Raw genomic sequence first — 26,606 nt, 5'->3', positions numbered from 1 at the left:
GAATTCTGATTGGTCGGATTTAAAGGGCTGGTAATGTGGCGTGTGTGTTAGACGTTGCTACATGGGCCCTCGCTGTCCTCGCTTTCATTCCAGATGACAGCTCTGTCCCCACTACACACACTCCTGTACATCGACCTAAAACACAAACACTTTAACAGTACTTGTCATTACTCCTTTATTTTTTAATAGCCAAGTATGCGGACGCTCCTTCAAATTGTAATTAAATGCAGGCAGGAGTTTGTAGGCTAATGCCTTCCTTGTCTTTTGGAGCATAACTGTTCCACTGTGCACAAAGGGAGGTTTATAAAGATGTGGAGCAACTGTGGGATGATTTGAAACACTGATTCTCATTCATCATTAGTGTCTGACCTCATACTGTAAATGCTCTTTCCGTTGATTTCGCACACATTCCTACAGCCATACTCCACAATCTTGTAATAAACCTTTCCTGAGGTGTGGACACTTACAGCAAAGATGTCAAGCAAGCTCATGTTCAGGTGTCCACAAACCTTTGGCCACACAGTATATGTTAGGCCTGCTGATTTGTGAGTACAGGTACTGATCTGAACAGAGCTGTGGATCTTACCTCTGTGGGTCTGTGGGTGGTTGTGGATTTATGATCTGGTTGGTGTTGCTGAAACACACTGTGGTCTCTTTAGCAGGAGCTGCATCACCCTAAACAAATACACATACAGAGGTGTGAAAAAGTGTTTGTCCCCTTTGATCACATGTGTTACTACCTCCGACCTTATTTGTACATTTGTACCTTTGTACATCTCTGTAACTCAGGCTACCTACTCGGGTCCTTACACAGTGTCGAAGACCCCGCCCCCTTTTTGCCACCTAGCAGACTTTAGTGGCCAATTTTGTGTGCTGCAGGCACTGACAATTGTGCCCGCTAAGTAGCGCCCAGTCGACCAATAGCAGAGATGAGATTCTAACTCTGGGAGTTCAAATATCCCGCTGTGCCACCTAGGCACTATCGGTCCTAAATTTTTGTTCTAGCGGATCTAGAGAGGTTCTGGATTAAGGAGTCACTCTCAGATTCCTTGCTCTGGTCATTAAGCATTATAAGAGAAGACTCAGTGCTTTTCATTTTCTTGGAAAATAACTTTAATTAAATGTTTATTGTTTCTCATCTTCAGTGTAAGATTGAGTTAACTACCCGCAGTGCCAGTATTAATGGAGCTGACTGAATATCCAGTAGTAAGCCTTATTTTATATTCTTGAACAATATTTATACCTGTTTGTAGGGCGAGTCCCAAATTGGTCGGAAGGCGCTGGTAGGCATTTTCCGTCTGTGTTTTGCCGTTCTGCGTGATGTTCCTGTTCCACCTACACACAACTCGGGAGGCAGAGGGACAGCTCGGGGAATCTGCCACCGGGCACATACACTCCCATCCCTTTGAGCAGCCCCACCCGAATGAGTGTGGTTGTACGACGGCTTTAGGAGGACCGGGATCTCGCTGTCTTCCTCTTCATCGTCCTCCTCGTCTCGTCCCCGAAGTTCCAGAGTGTCGTCAGGGCTGCAGGTTGTAACAGATGAGTAATCGAAGACTGAAGTGTCTCCAACATCTGCGTCTGTGTCTCCATCGTCTATCTGCTGAGGCAGAGAATAAACATCCGAGCGACACACCCGACCGTCCGGTCCAGGAGAACCGCACAGACGCTCTACCAGCCCAGAGGGTGACTTTAGATTTGGGACAGAACCTGAAAGTTCTCCTACAGCCCCTGGAGCCCCGGGATTAAGAAATAGATGCTGGGGACGACGTGGTAAAGAATGGCACTCAACAGCTGGCAGATCCCACATGCAGTTCTCTGTCCAGCCACTAGGGGGCTCAAATGCACGGTCACTAGAGTTTCTGAAAACACACAAGAATAATTAGCATCCGAATCATCCAATTTAATGGAATTACTCCACATCAGAATTTACTGTTTTTCAGAATTGACTCAATCTGTACAACTGTTTATATTGTTGTGTTGTGATTGTTGGGAATGCAAAATACGGAGTGATGGAAAACCCGGGGGAAGTGTAAATGTGTGAGGCAGAGACATACTTCTGTCAGAATACATCGGCACACACACAAGCTTTACAGTATTTGTGACCTTATCGTCCACACCAAACCACAATACCACTGTTTTCATTGCAAAAATATTTATTTATCTCCAACTTTCTCTGCAGAACAGACATTCTGCACGTCCTGACATTGCAGAGTGAGATGTGGCCCTGGGTCAACAGGGAAGGGGCTTCAATCGAAATCGTTCGACCAATCACAAACTAGGCGCCCGCTATGACATCACCACATTTGCCGGGCCTTTCTCGTTTTTCTCCTTTTTTTTCTATTTTTCTCATTTTTTAACCTCAACCAGAGAAAAAGCTCCGTGCCACGCACGCACTGAATCCCCTTGTTATAATACATGCTTAACATGTAGTAGTACCATTTTTTTTTGCTTACACAGAATAATATTTTACATATTGTAGCTAGCCTTGGCTTGGCTAATCTCTCATAGTTTTTTGCTATGCTAGCTAGTAGTTAAGCTAGCTGGCTAACCTAATGGTAAATCTGAGAAATTTCTATCAAATACTGAAAGTAACACAGTTGCCGGATCCTTTAACTTGCATACTCATTACCTAGCTAGGATTAGCTAGCCCCGGCAAATGTGGTGATGTCATAGCAGCAGCTAGTTTGTGATTGGTCGAACGATTTCGATCGAAGCACCCACATCCACATCCACTGTTGATCCACATCTCACTCTGCAATATCAGGTTGCTGGCCGCGTACCCAAATCCACTCCTTTGATCGCTCAAACACCTTTGATCGCTCACTTCTTGTTGATGTGTATTTTTGGACATGAAATCATTATACCCCTTGTCGCATGTGTGTTGGGAGACCAAAGAGACTCGTCTGAGATTCGTCCAGGTGATAGATCATGTAGTGTGTGACCCCCTATTGCTAATCAATCGTGCAGTGTGAAAACCACAACGACTTAAAAGACTCCCGATTACAAGAGATCAAGTTGTGTAGTGTGAACTGTACAGCAATTGGAACGCCTCAAAAGTCGTGTGAAGTGTGAAGTTGCAGTACCGTAAAATGCCAGCAGGGGGAAGCAGAGGTTGTGGGGCAGCTACTTGACAGTGCTCTCTTTGCTGTGTGTTAATAGTCGCATGACAGTTGGCAGTGCCTGTTCTCGGGTTGGCGCGGTACTTGGTGAAGGCGGAGCGGGCACAGCCGGAACTCTCCTCACAACACCTGCTACTGAGGCTGAAAATAAACAGGCTAAAATTAACATCCAGATCGGAAAATTATAATTAGATCCTGCATTACATCAACACATTATAAACACAGTCTTATGCAAAAGTTTGTGCACCCCTGATCTAATTTCATGTAATGCTTTTCTAAGGGAACATTCTTTACAGAGAACAAACCTGAATATGTCTTTTTTTTCAGCCAAAATTTCTATTCATTTGATGAGTTTAACACATTGGAAAACAAAACACTTCTTTTGTTGGAGGAAAAGCACTTTTTAAAATTGAAAAAGAATATTAGTGGTTTTCTTCTTGTTGCCTCTTCATTAATCGTATGTTTGTAGTCTCTTAACATCGTGGATTCATGAACCCTGAGCTTAGACGAGGCTAGAAACGTCCGCTGTTTAAGACTGACCTGTTTGTTGGCTCCACACCCTCATTTTGTCGTCCGACCCCATCGGTCCATCTCCCGGCCCTCTCGAGGGTCATGTGACATCGTGTGTACAGGTTTCTTAATATCTGATCAGTCTCCTGTAGTGAACACCAGTCTGAATGTTCACGTCCTGAACAGCTCAGCAACAACTAGAACGTGGACACAGAGACACTGTTAGAAATCAGTACGTCCCTGCGACCTTTTCACCTCCACCGTGCAGGAACAGTGTAAGGAATTCGGGGAATAAAGAGGTGATCGGTGGCTTCATGCATGTCAGATGAGGCATGTCAGATGAGGTGAGTGCAACCAGCAGAGGTTACGAGAGTGCACAGGGGAATTTGATATATCCAAATGAAAACAATGCTAAAAATGCACATATTTCAATTAATTTTAATAAGACATGAAATCACACAGAACTGATTTAATAACAGAAGATATTACAAAATTTCAAAAGCAAAATCAGGCAGTCTTAAATATAATGATACAATAATGAGCAGTTTTACTCACAAACATTTGAATTTATTCATGTTGATCAACTTTGAACTTATTCATGTTGATCTGATCTGTGATGTATAGCAGAGTAAAATGGAATAATCTCCAGAATTCCAAACGTTTCTCTGTATGATCATAAAAATATGTCCATTTAACTCAGTGCCTTTTACTGTTGGAGTAGCTTGTTTTCTTTTTGTTTTGTTTTTTGAATTTTCTATTTTCTCCCCTAATCTAGTCGTGTCCAATTACCCTGATTGCGTCCTCTATACTGATTCGACCCTTCACCACTGACTGAGGACGCCACTCAACTGACATACACTCCCTTAGGCACGTACAGGCAGTATAGACTGCATTTTTCACCTGCACGAGTCGAGTTCATACACTGACGGGCACTGTGTATGGAGGGCCACACCCCCATTAGCATTATTCCTCAGCCCTGTGCAGGCGCCATCAGTCAGCCAGCAGGGGCCGCAGTTGCACCAGTTATGAGGACCTATGATCCGACTTTTTTACCACTAGCCCTCTGGTGTGCTAGTGTACTTTTTTTTACCACTGCGCCACCTGAGCGGCTAGTAGCTTGTTTCTTTACATTTTTTCCCTTCAGAATGTAAAATGTATGTGTGTAACTGATTTTCTAACTGGCTCTGTTTAATTCTGAATGATGTTTAATCAACCTTGACATAAATATGCGTACACGGTTGGTTTTGAATCATTCAATTCTTTAATAATGTGTGTGTGTGTTTGTGTGTGTGTGTGTGTGTGTGTATGTGATACCTGTACAGTGTTTAGGTAGGTGTGTAGTCGTATTATTGGTGCCAGCAGCAGTGACAGTAATCTAAACTTCTCTTTTTCACCCTCCTAAAATCACACAGCAACATAATGAGCATCACTGTGACAAATCAGCATCCCCCATTCATTCATTAATTGATTCATTCATTCACTAAGGGCTAAATGTACAATGATGATGAAACCCTGATAGTAACATTCAGTGTATAAAAGCTATAGCTCAAGCATATTACACCGGCTACTTCTGAAAGAACTGCGTCTGATCAAGATTAATCTCCCAGTGTGAAAAAAAATCAACCACAGAGCAGAAAAATGACTAAAGATATAGCCCACTAACGGAAAGATGAATTAATAAATTATTAATGTAAGTTATTTAAAATAAAGACACTCAGATCAGACCCAGTGAATAGTATGAAGAGACTCAATTTGATTCAGATCAATCAAATTACTCCTATTAGATTCTATACTCCTACTACATTTCTGTACTTCACCATGGGTTCTGTTTTTAAAAAAATGTCACAAAAGTCCATCAGCTTCTCTTTGATCTTCTAACCGTGTTGGTGGTGCTGTGATCAGGGCTTTGCACTTTTTGTTTGATTTCCTCCTCTATGTACAGTGTGTATACAAAGGAGATGCATACGGCATGTAAACTGGCACGTTAATACCTAAGAGTGACAAGGTTTTGCACCTGTGTGTGTGTGTGTGTGTGTGTGTGTGTGTGTGTGTGGGTGTGTGTGTGTGTGTGTGTGACCTCACCGGTGTATTTTGTGTTTTTTCGGGAGGGTCTCTGCTGAATTCTGTTGTTAGGATGGTTGCCAGTGCAGCTGTGTAACCCAAATATCCATCACAGATACCTGACTGCAAACACACACACACACACACACACACACACACACACACATTATACATATACAAACAAACACTGTATTTAAAATTAACTTATTTATTAATATTGTGCTTATTAAGTTTTACTGAGATTTAGCTCAGGGTGTTCATGATTATTTGGGGAAGTTAAATTACAAACACACTACATGGCCAAGAGTATGCTAATACCATTTCTGCTGAACAATTTGAGAGAACACTCGTCTCCAGACTGAAAAACACTGTTACCTGATTCACATTTCCAACATGCCAGTTCATAAAATTGTGAAAAAACACACACACACACATCTCAGTCATAACACCACAATGTGGTGTAAAGAACACCTCCCCTGGAGCTAAGAATGGTTTGATGTGGAAGAACCTGACTGGGCTGAACAGATCCCTCACCTAAACCACATCCAACTATCAAGCATTTACAATTAAATGAAATTGTAAACATTATCCAGACTTCAGTAATGCTTTTGTGGCTGGATGAACGTAAATCCCAGCAGCAGTGTGCGTAAATCTAGTTCAAAGCTCCTCAGAGGTGTAAAGACTAGTGTAGCAGCAAGTGTCCACTTACTTTTGGCCACGTAGAGTATTTGTGTCAGAAATTCAATCACAGTAATCGTTAATAATATGGATAAATGTACGTTTTGTTGGCTGGTGAGCTGGAGAAAAGCGTCTCCCAGTGGTGCGCTCGGCTGATCTCGGCTCAGTTTGTCTTGAAGACAGTTTCTGAACACAAGGTGGCGCTGCAGCATCTGCTCCACGTGCTTTACAAACACCTTACTAACACACACACATAGAGGATACATGCACTTTTATGAAATATGAATACCGTTATGCTGAATAATTGTAACGCATGCTTCTTTATTCAAATATGTCCCTGAACACAGTCAAGCAAGTTTTAGGATGCCACGTGTTGAGAGGCTGTGGAAAGTAGTAGATGCTCCTACTGCTGCTTTCCCTTTATACATGTGATCAGCAACAAATGTCAGCTAAGTTCTGAGATGCTAATCTTGGAGTTTCCCTCTTGCTCTGCAGCCTCTAGGATCATGGCTGTATTAAGCTTGCTTGACTGTGGACAGTGCCATCTTTGTTTCAGCACCCTTTTATTTAGGGCAAAACTGATCGTCAGCTGGATAAATTTTTGTCAGCAAAAGGTGACAGTTTGATTTTATTTCCAACCTTGCAAAAAAAAAAAAAAAATGCAGTCTGTACTGAAGGTGGTCAGACTAGTCCTACTTATATGGACACGGAGAGGTTGGCAGCTGTAGTCAATCATAAACAGTAATGAGAAATCAGGAGGTCAAATGACTACATGTAACATTCTACTCAATCACATTCATTGTCTATGTGGAATTTAAATTCATGAGATATTATTGGATAAAGATTTATGTTCATTTAGTCACAGAAAAAGAAGAGTTCAGAACATTTTGAAATCCTAAGAGTATAAAAACATGTCCCTTACAAGCATATGTAAACGTTTGAGCAGCAGAAAATAAATGATGAGATAAAATGTTCTAGTTGTGACAGTTTTGAATGTCCAGTGTGTTTTACATTAAAATACAATAGCAAACACATCAAAATAAACAGATTTAGTTTGGTTAAAAGTTCTTTTTACCCTTTGGCATGCTATTTTGGATATACTCAATTCCCCTGTGTACTTTGAGAACCCCTGGCTGCAGTAGGTGAAATGTGATGATAAAATGAAGGAACTGTGCGTTTCTTACTGTAGCTCCACGTGATGGCCTGCTGTAGATGTTTTATATTTTTCTTGGAGCAAATTGAGTTTAGAAACGTAATCCCACTCCGATTTTAGTAAGGACACACTCACTCGCTGCCTTCGACCTGAAAAAGAAACAGTTTTTTAAACCCAACTTCAAAAAAGATGGGACATGGGAGTTAAAATGCAAATTTAAAAAATCAACAACAAATATTTCATCCTTTACCTTCACTGCTTTATGAATTTTTGTTAATATACACCAATTTATAATGTGATGACTGCAACACATTAAAAAAAAAATTGGGTTAAAGCAAATTAATAACTTAGAAAACTAGGTGATGATCGCTGATGAATTTTCTTTAATTTTTTTTTCAAAATTTGATAGTGAAATCGCTGTTTCAGTCTTTGTTTAATTAGAAGAACTGTTAATCAATTTCAGGTGGGGGATTTTAAAAGAATGTGATGGTGTTAGTATTTAGGATAGCTGTGTTGGTAGTGAGTGGTGGTGGTGGCGTTGGTGAGTGTGGTTGATGATGGTATGGTTGTTGGTGGTTATGGTTGAGTGGTGGTGATGATGGGGTTAGTATTGAGGATAGTGGTGTTGGTTGTATTGGTAGAGAGTGGTAGTTATAGTGGTGATAATGGTGTTGTGGTGGTAGTGGTGATGGTATTTACCTGGCAGGGTGCAGCTGGCTGATGGTCCTTCAGCTCTAAGACTCACCTGAGACAAAGCTTCACCTAAAACACCAGCATGAGTTACATATACATACACAAATAAAAAAACATTACAGTTAAAATCATACTTAAGAAAACTCACCTGAGTTATGCCCCGCCCACAGACCCTGCAGGTAACAGTGCAGTAGAAGAGCTCCACCCACTGAACAAAGAGGTGTGGCCACTTGATCACTATACCCATTAGTGTTGCTGCTAACGTCCTTAACACTACAGCTTGCAGCACTGTAAACACACAAACACACACACAATTAACTTTGTTTTCTCACCAATTAAATAATAAGTGGCCAAAAGTATGTGGACACCAAACCATGAGCATTAGAATTACTATAGAGTTGGGCACTTAGGTGGCGCAGCGTGATAAGTCACTAGCACACCAGCGCCGAGATTCTGAACTCCCAGGTTCCACTTTATGCATAGTGTCATATGCTGGAACAGGCAATGGCCTTCCCCACAGTGTTGCCACAAAGTTCAATGTATAGCTAATTTCACAACATTGATTTTAGTGTGTGTGTGGCTGAAACACCTGAACTCAAGAGTAAGTGATGATATTGTGTGTACAGAACGTGTGTTGGGTTTGAGAGGGTTCTGGTGAATGTACCTGTTGCTCTGTGGTACTGTGCTGTTAGTCTTCTGTTCAGCTTTCACCTGCTTATCACAGATCTGCCGAATCTGACGCCGAATCTCTTCCAGTTCTTCCTAAACACACAGAGAGAGATACAGATGTACAGTATAATGAGTTGCAGGGAGATCTAAATTGCAAATGAAGCTCCTTTAACCGCAACGGTTATATTGTGATTTGTTGAACATTTAAATGGCACTACAAACCATATATTAAATACATGGACATAAAGCTGAATAATGAGAGTTGGATGAGCAACAGAGCAGAACATTAGGATATAACAGAGAAATAATCAACATAATAGAAAAGCAGAAACTTATTTCTGATCAATTGTAGCCACTGTTTTGCCATGTAGCCACTGTTGGGCCCTTGAGCAAGGTCCTTAACCCCTTTTGACTCCAGGGAGCCATACAATGGATGACCCTGCACTCTACAGCTTCCAAAACGAGCTGTAAAATGTGTGTGTGTGTGTGTGTGTGTGTGAGAGAGAGAGAGCGAGAGAGAGAGAGAGAGAGAGAGAGAGAGAGAGAGAGAGAGAGAGAGAGAGAGAGAGAGAGAGAGAGAGAGAGAGAGAGAGAATGTGTTACCTTGAGTGAAAGGATAATTGTTTCGAGGTGTAATGATCGTTTATTACAGCCATGCCGGGTTTCTTCCAGCTGACTCTGTAGCTCCGTATCACCCAACTGAATCTGATTCAGTTCCAGCAAAGCTCGAGAGAAACCTGACCTGAGCTCCAACACCATCGCCTGTAACTACACACACAGGAAAAGGTTTCCAAATCAATGTCATTATGCTAGTCTATACACAAGTCACAGACGCTAAAGATCCAGTACCCTTCCAGCTCCTGTCCATGGAGAGCTCAGTTCTTGGAGTGATGCGGTGAAAACCTTTCTGTTGCACCACATGAAAGCCACAAAATAATTATTATGGTTTTCTGCAATGCTTTACCCAAAAAATAAATAACTTAATAAATAAAGTCTAACATTTGGGGCTCCAAAGTAGTGTTTAGCAGAATTTAGCTCCAACCCTGATAATGCCATGGCCAGCCATGTCTGGGAGTCAAAGAGCTTATTTGGTGCATGTAAGCACACAGATACAAAAGGTCATCATAAAGGAACCCCATTTTATCTTTTTCTCTATGTTTTCTTTTAGGATTGAGAGAACTGGTAATGACAAATTTAGGAGAAATAAAAGATAAGATTTGTTTGTTATTTATTCTTTCTGATAAAACCATGTATTATAAGTGTTTTACTAAGGTGTTTACCTTTGAGATCTCTCTCACCAGCTCTCCACCCTCATGGGACTTCATCATCTGTAACATACACACAGCAACACTAATGTACCTGAGTTTGCAAATGCTTCATTAAAGAGAGATAACACAGACCAATTGGGTATCAAATGCATTCATTTAAATCTTAAACATTTGACATTAGACGTCACTAGAGATTCACATATGGATGAAAATCAGACCTTCATTTATAAGAAATGGATGCAGAAATGCATGTGAAAGAGTTCATGTGTGTGTGTGTGTGTGTGTGTGTGTAACCTGGACTACGTTGCCCTGCCAGCGATTCCCCGGGTGCTGGAAGTGATCCTCGCCAAAGAGCTGTGCCACACCCTACAGCCTACAGAGCGAGAGTATACATGTAAGAATGGAACCACTCTATTGTACTATACATACAGTAATACCAGTGAGAACTAAGAAGTACGTAAGTATTGTAAGCACCCCTGCCATGCTATAATGCTCTATTCAACTAAACTAAACTGAAAGAGTATATGGTGGCAGCAACACGCTATATGGGCACCTCTCAGTGGCAGGGACAGGGAGACTGTTAGGATTTTAGTTACAAATGAATGCAGCCAAATACAGGAACATTTTTGAACAAACCCTCCTTTAGACAGCACACAAATTAAACTGGGGTGATAGTTCACCTATTAACCCAACAATGAACTGTAGCACATACTCAAAATAACAAAGCACCTCCTTCAGACACACACACAGTTGCCAGCCGCTTCTTTACACCATCCAGCGGTGGAGTATTACAGAGATCTGTATCATGTTTCTGTGAACCATTCACCACTAGTGCAGGTGAATGGTTTAACCAGCAAGCCTTGACCAGCAACTGCAGCAAAAATTAGGGATCTTGCTGAGCTCCACTACCTCAGGCTTTGTGAATAGTGCACAGCCAGGCTAAAAACAGCATTAATTTTTTTGAATTTTTTGAAAAAACAAAAAAGCATGTTTTCTCGAGTGAGTAAGTAAGCGTGTAAGTGAGAGGATGTGAGCATGGTGCTGGTACTCACCACAGACTGGAGCTGAAATCCCTTTAAGAGAACAAATAAAATGAATCAGATTTTTTTAGCATTAAAGTTTCTGCAAATCTGATACTTTTGTTTCCAATGATCAGAGCTGCTATCAGATCCCAGAGCCGCTCTTACAACCAGTAATCCCATACACATCAGACTGGGAATCATGTACCTGCACCTGTTCTTGGTACCACAGGCTGCGAGAGTGCACTCTCTCTCTCTCTCTCTCTCTCTCTCTCTATCTCTATCTCTACTCTCTCTCTCTCAATTTCATCATTGTTCCTCACAGCCTGCTGAAAGTCCTGGTGGAAAATCCAACATTTTATTTTTGAATGTTGGATTTTCACTTGGTGCTTCTAAAACTGGGTTTGGATTCTGAAGCCACCTTTGCTTACAACACCATGAATATTTACTCAACCATTTTACAGAAAAAAATCTGGTGTGCCTACACAGAAGCCTGCCTTGAAGGAAAAACCAACCTGATTTGATCTGATTTGAAAAATACACTAAATCATTATTGCCTCAGTATGCAGGTAAAGCCGCCTCTTCTGGGCTGTGTACAGATCAGCCCTAAAGTCACTTAGAATTTAATATGGAATAAATACAATATCAAAAGTGCCCTACAGAGACCAGTGGTGAGGATAAAACATAACCATGTAGTTATTATTATTGTTATTATTATTATTAGAAGTAGTAGTAGTAGTAATAATGGTATTATTATTAATACTAACAATATCTAAAACTAAATGTTGGACACCTTTAATAACAAATAAGTAACTTAAGTAAATAACAGTAAGTAGTTAAATGAAGAATATTATCGGGTGATTAAGTTTTACAGGTTTAATAAATGAATAATAAAAGAATAATTTCTGTAGTTCATCGTGTTGCTCTTTCAGCTCATGACTGAACTGCTAGCAGACAGTGGGCGTGTCTACACCAAACTCTTATTTCTGATTGGCTGATGAGCCTCGACTGAGCTTTTTAAAATAACAAAACAGGAAACGGCGCTGCGTGGTGTAATACTGACACGCTAAATGCTATAAATCTTATAAATCCTATAAATCCTATAAATCCTATAAATCCTATAAATCCTATACATGCTGAGGTATACTGAGGAGAAACGGTATTATTATTCATTTAATATCACTTTATTCTACATTTTATTATTCTGTATTTATTTACATTATTCTTACTCTAATGAGGTGTTTAGATTTGAATGTAGTCAGGATTTTATTCTAATTAATGTTATAACATGTAAATGTGATTAAAGAGATAATATATAATACACATCTTTTGTTTTAGATTATTATTTATACTGGCTGCCGGATATGCTCTAATCTTGCAGTTCGAGGAAAACACCTGATTTATTTCTTTAGATCAGAAATAACGATTAGATCAATAAAGAAATTATTTATAATTTGCTAAGAATTCTTTGTTGGACTAATGAATACTAATCAGGATTTAAAGCAGTTTACTGCACATAATCGATAAACTGCATCTGAATGGAACTCAATGGAACTTTTTGCACTTCTGACCGTAAACAATAAAATATCAGACACGTTTATTATTTTTTCTTCTGCAAATATTCATGCACATTTATTATATATTCAACTGGCTTAAAAATAGTAGATGATTAAATAGTAGTTGTGTTGTGCAAAGGTTTAGAAACCCTAATAAATCAGTCATGTAGATTAGTCAACTCTGTAGAGTTTCTAGCTTATTTTAAGAATTGTCATCCACTCGTTCCCTGCAGAATGCTTTTAGTTCTTAGATCTTTTAGGACCACCCTGTATGTACAGAATGTTAAAAACCCACCTCAAGGTTTGATAAATTTTTAACAAGGCTTAACATGTAAGTCATTTAAACAATTATGTTAAAATACACCGAATCTAGATGTTGTTTTGCATACTCAAGACATCGCCCTTTGTGATTAGCTTGCAGAAAAGGTTTCCTTAAGATTGTTTGCTGTCAAATGGGGATTTTGCTTTATTGAATATTGATAAGTGATGTAGTTTCTCTAAATGTGTTTAGAAGAACTGAATGATGAGGATAAGTGAATTTGATTCCTCTGATGAAGAGGAGGTTGGTGAGGAAGATTCCACCCCTTTCCAGATCTCCTGGTGAGAATCGAAACATATTCATCATTACATAAACAAACTGGCAAAGGCACCTTGTCTATTTTATTCATCTTTTTATTTGTATTTGTGGTGGGACATGCATGTCACTACAGACCTGAGATTTTAAAGAATTTGGCAAGACTTTACAATTAGCAGGCTTTACATTACTATGGTCTGTCAGTAAAAATGAAGTAGAGCATAGAAGTGATTGTAGATGTTTGTTTGTGCAGGTTGGATCTGTCAGTGGTGGAGTGCTCTCAGTTCCTCGGTATCTGTTCTCTACCAGGTACAACCAACATCTATAGTGTGTGTGTGTGTGTGTGTGTGTGGTATTGTGTTTAGGACAATATTTTCATAAATCTGTTGATAATTGTTTAGGATGCAGATATAAGGAGGTGAGAAGAAACCTGGAGAAGGATGTTGGTAGGTCCACAAGATGCAGAAACACATTTTAAATGTAAAAATTTTTGTTTTAAATTTGGAGCATTTTTGTGTGTAAACATGGTTGGTTGTTCCTTTAACATCTGAAGTAAAATATCCACCTGTATTTCAAAAGTTTACTTTTTTGAGTATTTATCTGAATTGTCAGATGTAATCCAAATACAAATAACCCAGATGTACTCTGAATATGAGTCTGTTGGCACATTGATGTCACCGTCCACAGTCAAGTGAGCTGTATATTTTTATGGGCTAAGAGTTTGCTACTGATTGCCTGGATGAAGTAAAAGCATCCATGTAGCTTCTAAAAGCTTCTTTCTTTTGTAATGTGAATTGAGTTTCTTTCTTTCATATTTTAACAAGGCTGTAGCCATTAAATGAACATTGCTATTCTAAAACAGTCCTGCCAAATTAATTTATGGGAACACTGACGGATCCTTTACACAGAGTTACTGAGTGGAATATGTTTATCATTTCTACATCAGTATGTTGGGGGTCATTATGAGAATATTTGAGTATTAAAATGTATTGAATCACTAAAGCACATTTTAATTTTATTACTACAGATCATAATAAATCATCATGGTGTCATGTTTGGTATCAGCTCATCCCTTATCATGTGTGTGTGTCTGTCTGTGTGTGTGTGTGTTCAGGTGAATTATGTTCTCAGGGTGTACAGGATGTATTTGTGTTCTGTGAGCGCTCTGAACTGGTACGTTACAGAGTTCCATGTTTATTGGAGAGTTACACACAGCAGGGATTGAGAGTGCACCACCTGCCCTTTCCTGATGGAGGCGCTCCTGAGTTACAGCAGTGCACCCGTATCCTGGAAGAGCTGCATCTCTGCTTACACCACCAACACCGCACCGTCATACAGTCAGTGCAACTACACAGTCATCACTTTCAGTAACAGTCATACAGTCAGTGCAACTACACAGTCATCACTTACAGTAACAGTCATACAGTCAGTGCAACTATACAGTCAGCACTTACAGTAACATACAGTCAGTGCAACTACACAGTCAGCACTTACAGTAACAGTCATAGTCAGTGCAACTATACAGTCAGCACTTACAGTAACATACAGTCAGTGCAACTATACAGTCAGCACTTACAGTAACAGTCATACAGTCAGTGCAACTATACAGTCATCACTTACAGTAACATAGTCAGTGCAACTATACAGTCAGCACTTACAGTAAGTCATACAGTCAGTGCAACTATACAGTCAGCACTTACAGTAACATACAGTCAGTGCAACTACACAGTCAGCACTTACAGTAACAGTCATACAGTCAGTGCAACTATACAGTCAGCACTTACAGTAACATACAGTCAGTGCAACTACACAGTCAGCACTTACAGTAACAGTCATAGTCAGTGCAACTATACAGTCAGCACTTACAGTAACATACAGTCAGTGCAACTATACAGTCAGCACTTACAGTAACAGTCATACAGTCAGTGCAACTATACAGTCATCACTTACAGTAACATAGTCAGTGCAACTATACAGTCAGCACTTACAGTAAGTCATACAGTCAGTGCAACTATACAGTCAGCACTTACAGTAACAGTCATAGTCAGTGCAACTATACAGTCAGCACTTACAGTAACAGTCATACAGTCAGTACAACTATAGTCAGCACTTACAGTAACAGTCATACAGTCAGTGCAACTATACAGTCAGCACTTACAGTAACAGTCATACAGTCAGTGCAACTATACAGTCAGCACTTACAGTAACAGTCATACAGTCAGTGCAACTATACAGTCAGCACTTACAGTAACAGTCATACAGTCAGTGCAACTATAGTCAGCACTTACAGTAACAGTCATACAGTCAGTGCAACTATACAGTCAGCACTTACAGTAACAGTCATACAGTCAGTGCAACTATACAGTCAGCACTTACAGTAACAGTCATACAGTCAGTGCAACTATAGTCAGCACTTACAGTAACAGTCATACAGTCAGTGCAACTATACAGTCAGCACTTACAGTAACAGTCATACAGTCAGTGCAACTATACAGTCAGCACTTACAGTAACAGTCATACAGTCAGTACTACCAGTCATACAGTCAGTTCTTATGTTCTTGACTAATAGTTGTACAGATGATATTTATCTGGATGATTTTTGGATAATTATTAATGAGGGATTTGGTCTTAATAACTGTTTAATTAAATAAAAACATACCAGTCAGTAATAAAAGTGTGAAATTGTGCCAAATGCATTTAATTTTGAAGGTGTGTTTATTAAAGCAATAAGCCACTCGAGACCGTGCGTTACTGCGATTTTATCACGGGGAAGGTTGTTTTGGCACGACGCGAAGCAGTGCCTAAAACGTCTTTCCCCGTGATAAAATCATAGCAGTAACGCACGGTCTCGAGTGGCTTATTGCTTTTATAAAACGGCGGTCAACATAAAATATAATAAAATACAACAATGTTCAATAAATAAATGTTTTTATTTACAAAAACACTTACAAAAAGCATTCTTCCGCGAAATCACGTAGTCCGTTAACAGTGTTGCTAGGCAACATGAGGGCGAACATAACATTCATCACACTTTCTTTTCAGTGGCGTATTAATATGGAATGATGTGAGGTGGTCATAGGTGTGCGTTTATCTGGGATTTTACAACGGCTTCGAACGCGGTTCAGCCAATCAGATTTTAGGACCGGAACTATCCGTTTTATAATTACTAATAAGCTTGTGTGTGTTTCAGTTGTTATGGAGGACTTGGTCGCTCAGGACTCAGTAAGTGTTCTTTAAATTTCCTCTGTAGAAAGTGAGTCTAACCAAAAACTGATTCAACAAAAATATAACAACAACTTGAAATCTTTAACACTTATACTTAATAAATGGATTGTAAATATATGGCACGTTTTAGAGTAACTGAAATAATCCACTTTTTACAGCTAAGGACATATGACATTAACTGAATGGCTGTGATCTGGTAGCTTTATGTGTGTTTATGAAACAGTTAGCAGGTTACTGGTCATTAACAGCAGTTTGTTATTAAGATGTTTTTAAACTAAAGTAATTATATGTTCATTCAGAACAACAATTACAATTATAAAATTAAAGTGGTGTTAAAACATGTATTATAAAAGCTTTTTATGTGTGCATGTGTGTGTGTAGTTGCTGCATGTTTATTACTCCAGCTCTCGGCCTCAATGACACCTAGTAAAGCGATCGAGATCCTAAGAGAAGTGAGAGGAAGTCGAGCAATTCAGACTGTTAAAGTGAGTCACGCCCACTTATTTCCTTTATTGTTTCACAAATATGTAGACCTGTGCACCACAACACACACAGACTGATTTGATTGCATAGCAACATGTGGTGGAACTACTGTACACCTGTGATAGAAAAAATGTTTATTTATAAAACGGATAGTTCCGGTCCTAAAATCTGATTGGCTGAGCCGCGTTCGAAGCCGTTGTAAAATCCCCGATATACGCACACCTATGACCACCTCACATCATTCCATATTAATACGCCACTGAAAAGAAAAAGTACAAACTTGGTTGAACACTATTTTAAGTCATGTACTATACATGGAAATGTCCAGATTATTATAAACAGTAATCCTAATCATTAAACGGGTGTTTCGTCTAAGAAATAGTGTAATAGTGTTTGTGGAGGAATGTTTATTGTTATGTTCGCCCTCATGTTGCCTAGCAACACTGTTTAATGGACTACCTGATTTCGCTTTTTGTAAGGGTTTTTGTAAATAAAAACATTTACAAATTGAACATTGTTGTATTTTATTATATTTTATGTAAAACATCCTTCCCCGTGATAAAATCGCAGTAACGCACGGTCTCTCGTGGCTTATTGCTTTAGTATAAACAGTATGTTAAAACATAAATGTATTCTTTTTATAATTCTTTATTATAGTTTGTTTTTTTCTTCCCTCACAGCAATACAATTTCCTGCATGAATTTCGAGAAAAGTTTGCAGCTTATCAGGAATCAAGAGAGAAGGTTACAGAGCGCTCCGTCTCCAGATAAACCAGACATCCGCTTTAGAAAGACATGAGCTACAGAAACATTTTATCATGATTTTGTTAAAAAACACGCATTTTCTCGCATGCACCTGGTACGGACATGAAATAAACGTGGCTGTATACTAAAATGTGCTAATATCAGAAAACGGAGCAGTTTTCTCTGGACATTCTGAACCTAGTCCAAAAAACCTGCAGTTTCTTTTAGTAACTGATTATCAGACCTGGATTCATGTTGGATTGTTTACTTTTGTTCTAGCACCTTAAAACTTTTTTTTTTTTTTAATCATCTGATTTTTAGATTGAATCTGAATTCTGACACAAGAAGTAAATAAATAAAAACTATGCAGATATATTTCTGGAATGTTTAGTAAATTGTATATTTTGGTGCTTATGTTTCAGCCTACAGATTAAGTTCATTAAAGATTTACTGTGCATTTCTTTGGTCATAATTATTATTTAATTTATACAATTTTAAATACTGTAAAAATAAAGATTTTTTATTAGATCTGATTATGGATTAAAGTGTAACGTTTGAAATGAAACTCACTTTTATATTAATGATTGGGTTTTGTGTTTGCAGTTTTTTTATTTCTAAATCTTGTTTATTAATGAAGGTTTTGCTATTATTATTATTGGATTATCTCTTTCATTATGACTATTTTACATTTATAAACAAGCTGTTGAAGCAGCTTCTTAGTTTACATCAACCATATTTATTTCAATGTGAAATTTTGGTTTTCTAGTAATGCGTCATTAATAACACAAACGTTAATCATTTTGTCCCAAATGATCCTGACCTTTTAAATAGAAAGATTTGAAAGGGAATGATCTAAAGTGAGAAACACTATAAATATTTGGTGGAAGTGTGAGTGAAATCATTATAAATTATTTTGATGTTAAATACTGCTCCTGTATGACACATTACACATGTACGTACAATAATATTGTTAGGCTCAGGTGAAGAAAAACGAATTATTTTATTGTTCTTTGTTCAGTGACTGAACATTTGTATATACAACCACTGATGATAAAATGGCAAAATCAAAACAAATCTTAATTTAGCATCAGGACCACAGTCCAACCTCATTTCTGTACAGTTACATCTGGACTATAATAATGTGTGTAATATTCCAGCTGTGCTGATTCTAAATGGAGTGTCTAAACACATTAGCACTAAATTAAAGCCCCAGCCCAAGTAGTACATTTGCAGCTTTCTGATGTAACATTACTACACACAGCCAATACGGTTCTGCCCCAATTCCTGCGCAGTCATGAACATGGCATGATCATACTAAAAGATAAAAAAATTCTAATCCAGATTAAACACACTGGTAGTTTCTCATGAAACAATGTTTAAGAGTTTTCATGAGTGGGTCTTGATAGCCTCATAAGGCCAACTGTTTTCTCCAGCTCAGTTAAGCCTCCAGAGGACAAAACCACACACACACTACTAAATATTATGGCTAATTAGTGCACTACCAGCAGAATTCACATACACTATGTAGTACATGGGAATCAGTTTGGGATGCAGCAAGGAATCACTGGTGTGCAGTGTAAACAATATCTGCCTGTGCTAGCAGTCATGAGAAAAGAAGCAACATTAAAACACCTCTGAGAGAACTGGATTGACTGGGAAACCTAAATCTGAAATGGCAGTAATAAACACGGCAGTAGAGTGTTATGGCCAGTTTGTTATGGATGAAACTGCTCCGGTGTTGAAAAGGGTCAGTTTAAAAAAAAAAAAAAACTAGATGTAGAAGCATTTGTTTTTTGGCTAAATTAATAGATGCATACTCTAAGGGCTTTCCCCAAACACCTAAAATTTTTAAAAATTAGGGCTAAATATAAAGACATTTAAAGAAAAAAACCCTGTTGTTTATTAAATCATTACATTTTTATCATCTACACATGATACGTTTACATAATGAGCTTTCCTATGAAAAAACATTAAAAGTCACAAGAATAACAATTCAAATGATTTAAACTGGGATTGTTTAACTTTGCGCTTTATAAAATAATAAAAATGAACCTCATGCACTTTATCATCCTGCTGATTAAAAGCACATTTATTTAAGACTACCATCAAGTTTATTAAAACTGAACTTGGCACTCACTGTTTCTAACCAACAAACATGAAAACAAATCAAAAATATAAAGAGTGAAAACAGATAAATGATTTATTCAGGATTAAACAGCACTGCAGAGAGTCAGAGCTACTATTCATAGTTCCTCATGTACTCTGTGTGTGTGCGCGTGGGTATGCGTGTACTGCTGTACTGATGGCTGGTTGTGTCCTGTATACAGTCTCCAGGTGGTTAAGGTTTAGGGAGCAGGAAGTCCATTTAAAGCGGAGCCGCACTAAAAGAGGCGTGATGGCCAAAGTCCAATTCACACAAAGTTTCTTAGTCGCAGTCAGGTGGAGATTAAGAGCTCACCAACACATAGATCATCCTAGACACAAACACAAGAGGACGTGAACACGTGAGCAATTTAATTTAGTAATGATCTGTAATGATCAGGAAAAAAAACTACAATAACCATAGTGCACTGGTGCTAACAACTTAATTATTAATCCGCATTGTATTATACAAGCACCAGGGTCAAAGGTATCTGGGTTGCAATCCAACCTTTGGTCACTATTTGTAAGAAGTTTAGACTGTTTCCTCAAACCTCCCAAACATGCAGTATGTGTACTGGTTGTTCTAAAAGTTTTTTAGCTGTAAGTAACTTTGTGTGTAATGCCCTGTAATTAACTGGCTCAGACAAGGTTTAACCAGACATTTGTCGTGTTTTCTGTCTACATGGGCTTCCTTGCACCTCTTGGCACCCTCTTATAGGTATATTTCTAGCTGGAAACCTGTGTACTTCAAGTAGTGCTGGACCCTCCACGACAATGACCATGATGAAGCAGTTGGTGGGGATGAATGAATGAATTAATGATTAAGTGCAGGAGTGTTTGGTCAGAACATACCCGTACAGGTAGTAGAAAAAGGACAGGAGGTAGAAGGCCAGTTTACACCATCCTTCCTTCTGACAGTATGCCAAGATATCAGCATTCATTATGGTGGTGGGATCATAGAGCCCAGGACCGCTCATTATGGGACGAGACATGTACCTGTACACACACACACACACAAACAATGTAAATCAACAATCAGTCTTATCACTACCTTACAGTGTTTTATTACACAATGTAGTGATGCATGATTGGCCAAATTCTGGAAGCTCCACTCACCTGTAGACATGATAGGCCAGCAGGGGCATGTTGAGACCGAGGGTGAGCCATTCAGCAGCACAGAGGAACATCACACAGAAGAACACGTGGATCAGATACTCGGGTAGCACCAGCTGAAACAGTCAAAAATACTTCACTTTATTAAAATCCAGCCAATCAATATTAATTTTTAGAACCATTAATAGACAATATTATCATCATCCTATCACAGATCAGCAGGATTGATCAGGACTTATCAGGACTCCTGACATACACCCAACACACCAACCTGTTTACATTTCAGAGATTTATTGGATGTTATTTTTATCCCAAGCAGCTTTTTTTTCTTAATGGTCTTGAATTCAACATCTTTGATGAAGTAATCATTTATTGATGGTTATCAATTCATCAAGAGCATCAGTAATTCTGTTTCTTCTCTCTCTCTCTCACAGTTTGTGTGTCTGCTTTCGAAAACTGCTGATCTAAGAACAGAATGCTCTTTCCATCTGTCCTCACAATGGGTGACCCATAGTGATCTAATCAGACTTCACACACACACACACACACACACACACACACACACACACACACACACACACACACACACACACACACACACACACACTAAAGTAAACAAATGTCTGAGTGTTTATATAAATAGTCTGTATATTTTCTATATTAATAGTTTGTACAATCATCCATCCATGTGTACAATCAATGTTACATCAATATTTTTGGTCCTTTTTTTACTATTTTTATTTATTTTCTTTGACCTTTTCACTACTTTAGATTCTATTAAATCATCCACACAAGCAAGACACTGAATTTATGTGGGAAGTGCAGGGCAGCCATCTAGCGTACATGTTCATATTGAAAACTGCAAGTTTATTCTGCAAATACATTTTATACACTTAGCTTTTTTTGGTTGCACCAAATTCCTGACTGTTGCGTTTCTCACTGAACTGGCCAGTGGCCACATGTGGCATCCTGTCCATTATCAGATTTAAAGCTCAGTCCCACCATGACATTTTACAGTCCATGCACTATTTACACTTATTTTAATGGGATTTGTGGTGATAACTGATTTCACTATGCTAACTTCCAGGAGAAAAAAAACAGGATTAATTTCCCACAAAGTTTCAGTTTGCATCTACAACCAACAGAACTGCTCTGTTATGTTTCTTTTTAAAGGTGCAGAGCTCCATGTTGATGCACATTCAATTTAAAATGATGAAAGATTAATAACATCAATGGTGAACCAATCGTCTTTTACAATCAGCTTTTACACAAAGATTCTGGTGTGACTGGACCTTTAGAATAAAGTGTTTGGGACACGGTCTGTCACTCTGTAAACGAGTATAATAGGACTACAACTCCCAAAAAGCCTCAGTAACCACAGTATCTGCTTCAGTGGGAACTGTTGGAGCATAATGGTGACAATGATATTTGGTGAGAGTTAAGGTAAAGGTGAGTGTTGTACAGGGGGAGTAAATGTAAATGACAGAGGAGTGATGGTGATGATGCATGCTCTGAGTCTCTGCAAGTCTTTTCAGTTTTCACTATAAGTGTTTTTTTTTTTTATTATTCATACCACAATTTAAAGGACTGCATGAGGTGTAATTTTATGAAAACACTCCAAAAATGTATGAAAACACTCCAAAATAAGTTTTAGGACCCAGATGTGCATCAAACTTAAATGAGTAAATAAAGCATCATTATTAATAGCAAACGAAAACCTAAAGTGGAAAAAAATATTCCAGCTTTAATGTGATTAAATGTTTTAATTTTCTGAGCATCTTGTGCATTCCACATCCTGCCCGCACCATAACAAGCCATTCTGCACCAACATTCCACAAATGCTTCATTTTCTGTTACACTGACCTACTTTTTTACTGTTCTGTAATTGTGGCGTTAGGGCGTGGTCCAGTGTAGGGAAGAGATGTGTGTGGGGAAGGAAGGGGTGGGTCAGTATATGAAAAGAGAAAAAAAAGTAAATGGGAGAATGCGAAAGTGGAAGTAATGTCCAGAGTTCAAGTTCATATTAAAGATGAAAGCTGTGCAACTGTCACATGGCTCATTATTTAATCTTTATAAATATGATACTTTAGGAAGACTGAGGCAGTTTACTCTAAGCTCCCGTTTAGGCCTGTGTCCCAAAAGCTAGCACCTCTCCTACCCCAACTACTTAGTGAACTGAAAAGACTGTAGCAAGATCTCTTTGCTCGTGCATTTAGACATTAACGACTGGGCTGAACTGGGTACTGGTACCAACCTTCAGCGCCAGCCTGACCCTCTTAATCTTTTTCACTCTTTCAACTGTCTTTGTTTCCAAAAAAATAAATAAACCAAATTCAGACAGAAAGGCAAGAATGGAAAAATGAAAAGGCATTAGTGCTGAAAAGTCAGAATTTACTACAGATTAGCTGTATTATTATTTAATGCAAAACAGACACACACTACACATACATAAAGACACAGAACTCACCGGGTTTAATGTATTACATTGATCTATAGGATTCTTATAGTCCGTCTTCAGCTCATCAAATGCTATTATCTGTAACGTCAAAACATAATAATATTAAATTTCATCTCCTTACCATAGCAGCAGCAAAAAATCAATCATATAAAACCTATCAAGACATGCAAAGACAAACATTGGCATTATGGATGCCACTCTTTCATTGGGTCAGTTCAAATGACTGCACCAGTCTTAGGCTGTTATTGTGAAGTTGAAACATTTAGGAGCAACAACATCTCAGCCACAGTGCCACAGGTACTCAAAAAAGAAGGTGCTACAATATTAGTGTTATTTTTACTTTTACGGTTATTATCATTATGGTTATTAATTGTATTGTTGTTAATGTTATCATTTTTGTTATTCTGACAGTTGGCTCGTGTATGACTATAAATGTAATTTAACTATCCTTTTAAATAAGAGAAAACAGAAGTTTTTGTTATTTATTTATGTTATTTATGTGGTTACAATTTTATTGTCTACACATTACATTAGCTAGCCGGCTAAAAAGAGTGGCTCTGTCCCAACTCCCACTATCATGAACCGAATAGGTAGCCTAGGTAGTGTTCACGCAGCTGTATTGGACACGTTGTTGAGTAAACTACTACGCGGTTTAGGACAGGGACTACCAGCCATTCAGCCGTTAGCCACATCACTCGCACCCAGAAGGGTTCAGTATATACACTTTCCCAGTTTCTGAATTAAAGAAATATTGTCACTTACGTGCCAGATAGCGAAGAAAATAAGAGCGGCGGTGAGCAGCAGAGCGAGCATGTAACAAAAGGCCGCGAATGTGAACGCCATGTTTTATAATTTAACTATAGCTATAGCTAGCCTGAGAACTCCAGCTCACTGTCAGAACAGCCAAGCTAATACGCATGCGTGAGAACAGAGCGCCTTAATTAACTAAAACGCGCAAGTCACGCAGCAGAAGCGTAATCACGCGGGATTTTAACTACATGCGCCATCTTTGATTATAACGTTTAACTACAAACCTCCATTTCAGAACATTTGGCTTCGGGTGTAAAATATAAATATTAACTTAAAGAGGATATTTGTAAATGCACTTTGACCTGTATTTAAATTAAAACAGTACAAAGACAAAATATTTATGTTAATGTTTTTTTCCTTTTATTTTTGGGTAAATATACTTTCCATTGATCATTTCTATTTTTTTTATTTAACTCTACACAGAACAGTGCATCATAATAAAATATTCAGAAAATCTAGAGAAATCTTTGTGCATAAAGAGCAAAGCTGAAAGCCCCTACTGAGTTCTGTAATCTGATGAACCGACCATTTGTGGTTATGTCCAAATTATTACTTGGTCATTGTCTATGAGGAGTTTTACACCTTCTCCCAATGTTTACCAAAGTCTACATTGTGTACTTTAGGTTAATTTCACCTTTTTAACACTAGCTTGACTGAAAATCTGAGATTCTAAGGACAAACCCCTCCTTCTACACAACCATTAGAGCGCTGTCAGTCCTCTTTTGTCATGCAAATGATTGCAGATAACACACTATTCAACCCACCCCCAACGTTTATCCCAGCAAACCTGTGAGTTACCTTTTCCTAAATAATTCCACTACAGGCAGGAAAGTCTCAATATGGCTAGATTACATGTGCCACAAAGGTGGTGGGAAACTAAGCCTTGTTATGGTCTGACCAAACTCTGAACTTTGAATTTGTGAACTTGAACTTATGATGTACAGGAGAAAAATGTACACAGGACAAAACGTACAGGGTTCTGAACATGTTTATTTAGCACAGGATGCGTTAGAGTTGATTTTTTGAAAACCCTGTTCATTTTTCCCATTGGAAATCGCGCTTAGACCCAGGTCTCCAAATATGGGCATAACGAGGACTACAGAATGACGCACTACTTCATTGATCTAAGAAAGCAATAAACTAAAAAAGCAAATAACTTATGAGTTTAATGCAAATAACTAATAAAGTATAACATTTCCAGTCACACTTGTTAGAGATCTCGGACTAACTACAGAATTTCTTTATTAATTTCTATATGAAATTGAGAAACCGAGGACACTAATTAGTGCATTTTTTCCAAGTAGAATTTTTCTCTGTTCTTGCTTGATACCAAATTTTAGCAGCTTAACAGTCACACACAGCACACACCCTCTATTTCTGCACTTTATTGTAGCATGTATAAAATGAGACCTGGTATTGTCTTGCTGAAATAATCATGGACTTCCCCAGAAAAGGTCGCCTTGATGGCAGTATGTGTCTCTAAAGTCCCAATATGCACCCCTGCATCAATGGTAAACCAGACCAATTGGCATTATCACCTTTTTGCACTCATGCATTTTATTCACAGATTTAAATATTAAAAATCTTTAATGAGTTTAGTCCAAAAATTAATTTTTTTAACAATATTAGGCCTGCTGCATATGTATTACACGGAAGTGCCATACCTGTTTACACATGTTTGTATGCCACCTAATATGAGCTCAAAACAGCTCTGATTTGCGAATACATCAGCATGACAAGACATCTGATATATCAGTCTGTTATCTGTTAGCAGGACATTACCAGCAGGAACTTCTACCTCTGTATGTTGTGAATTCTATTGTACAATGTATTAAACAGAAAAGCAATGCACACATTGTTTGAGCCATAAAGGTGTGCGTATAAATAAATATCTCCGCTGCACATGATGTCCCTGGTATCCCCTTGGCCATATACAGTGGGGTCAAAAAGTATTTAGTCAGCCACTGATTGTGCACGTTCTCCTACTTAGAAAGATGAGAGAGGTCTGTAATTTTCATCATAGCTACACTTCAACTATGAGAGACAAAATGAGAAAAAAAAATCCAGGAAATCACATTGTAGGATTTTTAAATTATGGTGAAAAATAAGTATTTGGTCACCCACAAACAAGCAAGATTTCTGGCTCTCACAGACCTGTAACTCAGGCCTGTCTGTAAAATTAGGGCCGAGGGGGATGAGAGGTGTTTGTGTGTAGCCAGGCTGTGGGTCATTACCATGATAATGGATACTAAGTGGCTCACAACAGGGGAGCGGGGGATCGAGAGGCTAGAGTCGCTTGCGCAAAAAAGCGTCACTGTAGTCATCCTAG

At 38.5% G+C, this 26,606-nt stretch overlaps 3 protein-coding genes across 3 annotated transcripts; 1 reads left to right on the top strand and 2 right to left on the bottom strand.

Moving 5' to 3' along the window:
- Window positions 1-47: 47 nt before the first annotated feature.
- Window positions 48-10,214, bottom strand: si:ch211-67f24.7 (uncharacterized). The gene is made up of 14 exons (XM_062995410.1): window positions 10,167-10,214; window positions 9,490-9,654; window positions 8,882-8,979; window positions 8,366-8,505; window positions 8,224-8,286; window positions 7,556-7,673; window positions 6,473-6,611; window positions 5,715-5,816; window positions 4,947-5,030; window positions 3,663-3,829; window positions 3,087-3,263; window positions 1,244-1,862; window positions 587-675; window positions 48-135 (listed from the first exon to the last, which is right to left on the bottom strand). The coding sequence occupies exons 1-14, from the start codon at window positions 10,212-10,214 to the stop codon at window positions 48-50; spliced, it is 2,097 nt and encodes a 698-aa protein (XP_062851480.1).
- A 2,004-nt stretch (window positions 10,215-12,218) lies between these two features.
- On the top strand, window positions 12,219-18,319 carry cdkn3 (cyclin dependent kinase inhibitor 3). The gene is made up of 8 exons (XM_062994876.1): window positions 12,219-12,332; window positions 13,241-13,329; window positions 13,557-13,612; window positions 13,705-13,749; window positions 14,418-14,640; window positions 16,494-16,525; window positions 16,910-17,013; window positions 17,692-18,319. The coding sequence occupies exons 2-8, from the start codon at window positions 13,250-13,252 to the stop codon at window positions 17,779-17,781; spliced, it is 630 nt and encodes a 209-aa protein (XP_062850946.1). The 5' UTR covers window positions 12,219-12,332; window positions 13,241-13,249; the 3' UTR covers window positions 17,782-18,319.
- Window positions 18,320-18,735: 416 nt separating this feature from the next.
- On the bottom strand, window positions 18,736-24,358 carry cnih1 (cornichon family AMPA receptor auxiliary protein 1). The gene is made up of 5 exons (XM_062994875.1): window positions 24,230-24,358; window positions 23,477-23,545; window positions 21,013-21,125; window positions 20,749-20,892; window positions 18,736-20,228 (listed from the first exon to the last, which is right to left on the bottom strand). Exons 1-5 carry the CDS (start codon window positions 24,308-24,310, stop codon window positions 20,201-20,203), a joined length of 435 nt encoding a protein of 144 aa, XP_062850945.1. The 5' UTR covers window positions 24,311-24,358; the 3' UTR covers window positions 18,736-20,200.
- Between the last annotated feature and the right edge of the window lie 2,248 nt (window positions 24,359-26,606).

The sequence above is a fragment of the Trichomycterus rosablanca genome, chromosome 5 (genome assembly GCF_030014385.1).
Source record: "Trichomycterus rosablanca isolate fTriRos1 chromosome 5, fTriRos1.hap1, whole genome shotgun sequence".
Taxonomy (NCBI): domain Eukaryota; kingdom Metazoa; phylum Chordata; class Actinopteri; order Siluriformes; family Trichomycteridae; genus Trichomycterus; species Trichomycterus rosablanca.
Note: the sequence above shows the minus strand (reverse complement) of the source record. Positions and strands in the feature narration are given on the sequence as shown.

Excerpts from the sequence above, each read along its gene's own strand:
- si:ch211-67f24.7 (XM_062995410.1), bottom strand. The coding sequence starts at position 10,214 with ATGATGAAGTCCCATGAGGGTGGAGAGCTGGTGAGAGAGATCTCAAAG. Across the intron at positions 9,655-10,166 it reads TGGTGAGAGAGATCTCAAAG|TTACAGGCGATGGTGTTGGA; the intron begins GTAAACACCTTA and ends CTGTGTGTGTAG. Across the intron at positions 5,817-6,472 it reads AGCTCACCAGCCAACAAAAC|TCAGGTATCTGTGATGGATA; the intron begins GTACATTTATCC and ends GTGTGTTTGCAG.
- cdkn3 (XM_062994876.1), top strand. The coding sequence starts at position 13,250 with ATGATGAGGATAAGTGAATTTGATTCCTCTGATGAAGAGGAGGTTGGT. Across the intron at positions 13,613-13,704 it reads CGGTATCTGTTCTCTACCAG|GATGCAGATATAAGGAGGTG; the intron begins GTACAACCAACA and ends ATAATTGTTTAG. Across the intron at positions 14,641-16,493 it reads CAACACCGCACCGTCATACA|TTGTTATGGAGGACTTGGTC; the intron begins GTCAGTGCAACT and ends TGTGTGTTTCAG.
- cnih1 (XM_062994875.1), bottom strand. The coding sequence starts at position 24,310 with ATGGCGTTCACATTCGCGGCCTTTTGTTACATGCTCGCTCTGCTGCTC. Across the intron at positions 23,546-24,229 it reads TTTTCTTCGCTATCTGGCAC|ATAATAGCATTTGATGAGCT; the intron begins GTAAGTGACAAT and ends TTGACGTTACAG. Across the intron at positions 20,893-21,012 it reads CTGGCCTATCATGTCTACAG|GTACATGTCTCGTCCCATAA; the intron begins GTGAGTGGAGCT and ends GTGTGTGTACAG.